This window comes from Petaurus breviceps, unplaced genomic scaffold, assembly GCF_028583685.1.
Source record: "Petaurus breviceps papuanus isolate PSGF00001 unplaced genomic scaffold, PetGlider_PUasm1.0 171, whole genome shotgun sequence".
In the NCBI taxonomy this organism is placed as follows: Eukaryota; Metazoa; Chordata; class Mammalia; order Diprotodontia; family Petauridae; genus Petaurus; species Petaurus breviceps.
The window spans coordinates 846,130-853,998 of NW_027185754.1; the positions used below are offsets into that span (position 1 = coordinate 846,130).

Sequence of the window (7,869 nt, forward strand, 5' to 3'; positions counted from 1 at the left end):
CAGTCTATTGCAATAGTCTAGGTGAAAAGAGATGGGGGTTTGCAACACAATAATGGCAGTGTCAGAGGAGGGAAAGACATATATGTAAGAAATGGCTATGTTGATTGTAGGCCTCCCCATTTTGGCTAAATTTGTGAACCATTCAGTTAACTAGCCAGAACTTATTTGACTTACTACTTGTCTTAATCCCACTACCTTATAATTACAACCATAGTTTACTTGGCACCATCTGGTTATAGAACCAGGGGTTGGTTGGTCTAGACCTATATGCAGTCACAGTTTCCAGGACTTCATGATTTCCAGGCTTTCATGGAGTAGCCAAAAAGGAACCCAACCATTGGATTTCTGTTGTTCTAACATTAGTATTTCATTACTATAAGATTTGTTGCCCACTTAAAATGCAAATTTTCCTTGGAGGGTAACATTAAATCTGCTTGGCCATTGAACTTTTGTAAATTAGTCATAGTGACTATATGGTCAAACCTTACTTGATCTTTGGGTACCTGTACAACCAGCCTGCAGGAAATAGTGGTCTGCAAACACCCTTACACATTCATACTTAGACATGGGAAATGGTGACATAACACAAACCCATTTCCTCATACTTGTACTAATCAGCAGGTTTTGCCTTTATGTGGAAATCTTTATTCTTGTTTATAAAAGCTGTGTCAAGGTTTATAAGCTTCATCTGATTTCCTGAGTTTGTCTTATTTACCAGGACAAGGACCAAACCAAGATTCCTCGGACAATGCCTCCATGAGAATATGTTTATCAAAAACTTTCCTAAGAGGAGATTTTTTTATAATTCAATCTGTTAAATATTTTTGACTAAACTCACAATTCTTACGTTACTAATTTTGTTTCTTTGAGGATCTCATGAATAAGGTAAATTCTAGGGTTAAACACAGACAACACTGAAAATACTTCACCAAGGAGAAAAACAATTCTAAATTTGTTTGTTATAGTCTCACTTCAGTGAACTGGTCATTGTATGGTATTTCCTGAGCACAAGTGGACTTTCCTTGACCCACCTAATCAGTTGTCTTAAACTATGCTATAAAGAACCATTTTGTCACCTGGAGTACGTACCATAAAATATGTCCTCAAATTAATATTTTAGGAAAAAATTTGAGAGAAGGGGAAACCTAGGCATAAAACTCCCTGTGAAGGGATAGATCCTGGCACACTCTTCATTCTACAAGCATTTATGCAATTTAAGCTACATATAAGGCACTGCTCTTGGTATTGGGATAAAAAGACAAAAAGAAATAGTTCCAACCTTCAAGCTTTCATTCTACTGGAGGGAAATAAAATGTACGCAGATAAATGAGAAGCTGCTTTTGAGGAGGGCTCCATTGAGACGAGTGGGGAAGCATGAACAGCTAGGACGGAGTGTGCTAGCCAGCAGGAGGAAGTGTGCCCTCTGGTGGTTTCTTATTTTAACTTTTTTGTCTAAATCTGATTTCACATTAGAATAGGGATCTCCTAGTGAGAAAAATGCAAGTCAGCAATTATTCTGTAACTTATATTAGAGAACTCCCTGAGAGCACTAATAAGCTGTCACTTGTCCAGGGTCACACAGTCAGTGGATGTCAGGGGAAGAACAAGAATTACAGTCCTCTGATTCAAAGGCTGATCTTCTATACACTATACCAAAGCCTCTGTCTCTATTTTAACTATTTTTTTTTTTTAGTAACTAAGTGCTAAGCTTAGTTGTTGTTGTCATTGTTTTATTCTGGTGAAAAAAACAGGATTTGTCAGTAAACTTTACATTTCATGCCCTAGGACAAAGAGATGGCTGTCCTCCCCTAATTACAGTTCTGTCCCTGAATCATAATTTTATATCCCCTCTGTTTTTCTCTCAGATGCTGTCTCCATTGACCAAGAATCTCTTCCACCGGGCCATTTCCCAGAGTGGGGTTCTCTTTATGGAATCTCTGTTCAGTGCCAACATCAAACCAGCTGCTGAGGTAGGTTCCTTTTATATTATATGCCATTCCAAAAACTTGTCTCCATTTATTTGCTTAGAGGAGTTAAAGCTGGAAGGGACACTGGAGGACAATTAGTGTAATCACTTCAACTGAGTCCCTGAGTGGGAAAGTAACTTACCCACATCACGTTGGAGTCAAGTGGGCAAAGCTAGAATTTGACGTCAAGTCTTCTGACTCCAGATTCAGCACATTCTCCATATAACAAGTTGTTCCACATCCAGGCACACCATGATTCTGAGAGATCTATTCTATATTTTGAGAGATCTCTGATAACAAAAAGTGTTGCTTGTTTTATTTTGTTTCAGAAAATAGCCACTTTTGCTGGATGTAAAACAACTACATCAGCCACTATGGTTCACTGTATGCGGCAGAAGACAGAGGAGGAGATCCTAAATATAACCCAGAAGCTGGTAGGTGACCTTACAATTCTCATCTCCTTCCACTGAACAATTTTTTTTTTTTTGTTCTGATCATTTCTGTCTCTCAAGTTTCCCAAAGGGATGTGAATTGTCTTTGCATGGCTGAGATACTCTGATCTCCAGAACTATAGGTATTTTGCTGTGGAGGGTGTTTTTATTAGAGGCAATAGTTGGCAAATCATGGCACAAAGTAAAATACTCCTTCAAACCTCAAAACTATGGTGGTACAGAGAGAAAATGCCATGTTTAGGGGTGGAGTGTTGTTCCTCCCTAGGAAAGAGCTTACTTCCTACAATGCAATTAGCATACCTTCTAGTAGCTTACTATTTTCCCCATTTCTTTTTGTTAACTGAATGCTAGGCTGGGATGTTTCTTTATTGAAGGATACTAAGTATTGTCGACATTATCTAAATTATAATATTATTTTAAAAAGTCCTGATTTCCTTATCCTATACAGTTCCAATTAGCCTTACAGCTCCAATTTTAATAAAAGTTGCTTCAACTCATCCTAGTTAATTTAAAATCATCTAATCATGATCTGGTTTCTGGATTTCATTTCTGATGTCCATCCACCTGATCTCAAGGGTCTAGGTCAGAAGAGCTCTTGAGTCCTATCTACTCACTGACATGATAGAGCCAAATATTTCTGACACTTTGTTCTTATAATTATGACTAAGGTAAGGGAGGAGGCAGAGCAGTTGCCTGTGGACCTTGAAGTTTCAGAGAACCTGATGGACTGTTGCTTTCCTTGGAAAAAGGAATGTTTATCACATGAATCATCCTCCCAGGGATTTCTCTGGCTTTCTCGATGAAGTCAATATAGGCCAGGACTAAGATTCTGTCCATACAGGAAGAACAAAATGTAATCCTGGGATATTTATTTAGATTCACTGAAATCCCAAATAAATTAGGGAGATTGCCCAGGCAAGTGGAGCCAAAGTAGGTTATTGCAACTGGAATGATGCAGAATTGCTATAATTCTTTGCTTTGAATATATGGGACCAGTTTGCCAGGGAGAGATGAAAAACTTAAGTCTTACATTTTTGGGTACGGCCTTTTGACTAAGTCCAAAGTTTACAGAAGTAATAATTTTTTTCAAGGAATTTGTTCTGTGAAGTTTGAATAAAGTCAAAGGCCTGAACTTGAGGACGTAGAGGGTCATATGTGGCCTCAAGTCTGACTTATGAGAATTCAGAGATTGTAGTGATATAGAGCAAGGATCAGGCCTTTCTGATGTGTTAAAAATGAAATGATTAAACTCTACCTGCATGAGTTTCAGGAACATTGGAATAATTTCCACCAAATACAATATTTACTGCAGGCTTATGTGAATAGATGATAATGCACTTTCCCCTGCCCCCAATTTTTTTTTTTTTGTAATGGAGTCAGTATGTTTTGGGGAGTAAGCATGGGCTAAGATTAAACATTAAAAATTTTGAGAAAAATGCTACCATTTTTATTTCTCAGAGAGTTTACCTTACTTATATTTTCTCCCCAAATGATGTGTTAGGGTTAGACAAGAGGGAGAAGCATTTGACTCCAAACTTGGTTTCGTAGATTCCTTGTTACTCTTTTTGTGGCTCTTACAGCTTGACTTTGTCAGGCTATTCAAGAGCCCAGAAGCCCTGTTCACTTCTTTTCTGAGGATCTTGTTGAGAATACTATGAGAATGTATCTGATCATCAAGGGAAGTAGCAAGATCAGTTCTTTCCATGGAGTCTTTTTTCTCACCGTTCTTTTGTTTGCCTTCACAGGATTTATTCCACCTGGATTTCCTAGGAGACCCCACAGAGGTAAGACTTTTTTATATTGGGGCAGCTAGGTGGCACAGTGAATAGAGTACCTGTCCTAGAGTCAGGAGGACCTGAGTTCAAATCTGGCCTCAAACACTTAACACAAAAAACTAGCCGTGTGACCTTGGGCAAGTCACTTAACCACAATTGCCCTGCAAAAAGCAAAAAAAAAGAGACTTTCTTATTGTTTGAATTGCACACTTCACTTATAGGCTCCTTCAAACTCTAGTTAAACATAGAGGGCAGCTAGGTGACACAATGGTTAGAGTGCCAGAGCTGGAGTCAGGAAGATTCATCTTCCTGAGTTTAAATCAGATCTCAGACACTTACTAGATGTGTATAATTATAGGGGAAATGAATTATATTGAGAAACAGTTATCAAAATGTTAAAAAAAATTAGTTCATGGATGAAAGGTTATGAACCCTCAATAAAGCTTTGACTCTTCTCTTCCTGACATACTAAAATAGTACTGAAGATGAGTATGGGCCAAAGGAAACTTTGTGTATCCAAATTATTCAACTTATGGTTGAAAAACATTCTAGACTAGGAAAACACTCCAACTAAGTCAATGATACCCTCGACACCTCTCAAATTCAGAGGCCAAGGCTATACACAATGAAGATCAATAATCAATACCCTATGAGGAGATGTTTGTATTTATATATGTGTGTGTGTATATATATATATATATATATATATATATATATATATATATATATATGTCTTTGCTTTGAACTAATTATTAAATGAAAAGTGTTTAGGGTGACTGAGTATCTGAGAATTCAAGCCTTATCCATTTACTTCAGTAGTAATCAAGGTTCCCCCTAGCCCTACCTATCTCATCACCATCTCTTTAAACTAGTTGTCCCTTAGATAACTGAACATAAAGACTCTATATGCCTGTTTTTCCTTTGGTCTCTTCCTAAAATTCCACCTGCTTCATGCTTTGGACAAATTGCTGCATCATAGTAAATTCCCTCCAACCTCACAATCTCTATGTAAAGCCTTCTGAATCATTCCATTTCCTCACTCCGTGACTGTATTAAGCCCTGGTTTTTATATGATGTAAATATTTTTTTTCTTTTCTTGATTCAGTTTTCATATTAAACTGAAAGTCTACTTGTGCAGTCTGGCTTGCATTCATGGCAGCTATCATGGAAAGTATTAGGACTAGAAATTAGGAGAACTATGATTAATCTATAATTCTCCCCTCAGAGTTTCAATTTCTTCATTTGTAAAGAAGATGCAGAGTTGGGGGTTTTTGGTCATTTTTTTAACGTTATAGAAAAAAAAATGAAGGCTTCTTAAGGGCAAGGACTGAGTTTGGCATCTATGGATAATTAGCACATATTTATAGATACTTGATAAATACCTATAGAATGTAATGATTGGTGAATAAGAAGGTTAGAGTAGATAAGCTTTAAGCTTCCCTTTTAGTTCTGTGTCCTGTGATGTCCATAACCCCTTTGAGCCTCATGTTCCTCATCTGTAAAATAATGAGGTATAAATGTCTGCCTCTAAAGTGTTGTGAGAACCAAATGAAATAATCTGTTGATGTGATTTATTAATGAGAAAGTGATTTACTTATACCATGAACAATTTTCTCCATTGATTCAAGGAATCATAGAATTTAAGAGTGAGGAGGCCCTTAGCACCCTTGTAGTTCAACCCACCCCTGAAAGGAATCCTCACTATAATCTACTTGAAAAGTTATAAGCTACCTTCTTCTTGAGGATCTCTACTAAGGGAGAACCTCTTACCAGTTAAGGAAGCTCATTCCAATTTTGGACAGCTCTAATTATTAAGATTTTTTTTTCCTGACATGATAGCTAAATGATTTTTTTTTGCAAATTCCACTCATTGTTTCTGGTTTTACCCTCCTCTTCTACCAGTTATTCATATACTTGAATATGGCTACCATTAAACTTCCTCAAAGTCTGATCTCTAAATATGCAAGTTAAATATGTCCAGTGTCTTCAACCAATCTTTATATGTTACTGATTGAAGGTCTTTTACAATAATTGTTGATACCCCTTTCTTGATAGCTGCCTTTCAACTCAACAGTGGTCTTGGTAAACTATTATATGCATAACTAAACAAAATACTCTAGAAGAGGTCTGATGAATGTACAGCTCCATGTTCCTGAAAACTGTGCTTCTCTTTATGAAGTCCAAGATAACACTACCTTTTTTTTGGTTTCCACATCCTTCTATCAACCATGGGAAAAATCCTCAGGCCTTTTTCAGACAAATTGCTATCTGACTGTACTTTCTGTACACTGTCTTGAAATTTATTTTTGATACTAAATTTGATTTTGTTAAATTCAGCCCAGTACTCTAGCCTAGCCTCTCTAGATACTTTGGAATTCTGACTGTCATCTTGTGTGTTAACTTTCCCTCCTATCTTAGGGTAATCTGAAAATTTAACATCTTTGTCATAAATTATTTTAACCAAATCATGGATAAGAAGAAAATAAACAGTACAAAGCCAGGCACAGATCCCTGTAGTACCCCTCTGGACATCTCCTGTAAAATTATATTGAGTAGGTGACAAATTCTCTTTGAGTCTGGTCATTGAATCACTTCCAAATTCATCTAATGATATTATAATCTGATCTACATTTCTTAATCTTTCCCACAAGTAGCTTATCAAATGTTTTGCTAAAATCAGTGGATAGATTGCCAGGCTTGGAATCAGGAAGACTCACCTTCCTGAGTTTAGATCTGGTATCAGGTACACACTGGGTGGATGACCCTGTGCAAGTCACTTAACCCTGTTTTCCTCAGTTTCCTCATCTGTAAAATGAACTGGAGAAGGGTGATGGGAAACCACTCCAGTATCTTTGACAATAAAACTCTGAAAGGGGTCACAGAGTTGGATATGACAGAACAACAAGAGAGTAAACTGTTATCTATAGCATTCCCATCATCTCAAAATATAGAAGCCCTGTGAAAAATGCCTGATAATCTAAGATGACTGGTGATCTTTTTTGTGTGTGAAGGTTGTTTATTTTATTTGGTTTTTTAAAAAATAATTTTATCATTCTTTTTAGTTTACATCATTTCCACAAGATTTTGAGTTACAAATTTTCTCCCCATTTTTCCCCTACCCACCATCCAAAACAGCAATCCCACTGAATATCCCCTACCCCAATCTGCTCTCTCCTATATCTTCTCCCATTCCCCCTCCAACTTTCCAGTAGCGCATGGTGGATCTCTATGCTCCAGTACCTGTATATTTTATTTCCCAGTTACATGTAAAATAATTAAGAAACATTTGATTTTAAAATTTTGAATTCCAGGTTCTTTCCTTACCTCCCTTGTCACCCACCCTTACTGGGCAGAAAACAAGTCACCTACCCAGCAAAACTGAGTATCATGTTTCAGGGGAAAATATGGTCATTCAGTGGAATAGAGGACTTTCAAGCATTATTGATGAAAAAAAAAACAGAATTGAACAGAAAATTTGACATTCAGATACAAGAAGGAAGAGGAGCATGAGAAGGTAAACAGGGAAAAGAAATCATGAGGAACTTATCAAAGTTGAACTATTAACATTCCTACATGGAAAAACAATAATTGTAACTTATGAAACTTTTCTCAGTAGTTGAAAGAAATATATATATATATATATATATATATATATATATATATATATATATATAT

The 7,869-nt window shown here is 36.6% G+C and overlaps 1 protein-coding gene across 2 annotated transcripts in view; it reads left to right on the forward strand.

Annotated features, from left to right (window-relative positions):
* The window catches only part of LOC138157033 (liver carboxylesterase 1-like), a 280,580-nt gene that overhangs the window by 39,878 nt on the left and 232,833 nt on the right, over positions 1 to 7,869 (forward strand). For both annotated transcript variants that reach the window (XM_069082453.1, XM_069082452.1), the window contains exons 6-8: positions 1,866 to 1,970; positions 2,297 to 2,401; positions 4,165 to 4,203. In XM_069082453.1, the coding sequence (XP_068938554.1) occupies positions 1,866 to 1,970; positions 2,297 to 2,401; positions 4,165 to 4,203 (249 nt within the window). The remainder of the gene's footprint in view (positions 1 to 1,865; positions 1,971 to 2,296; positions 2,402 to 4,164; positions 4,204 to 7,869) is intronic.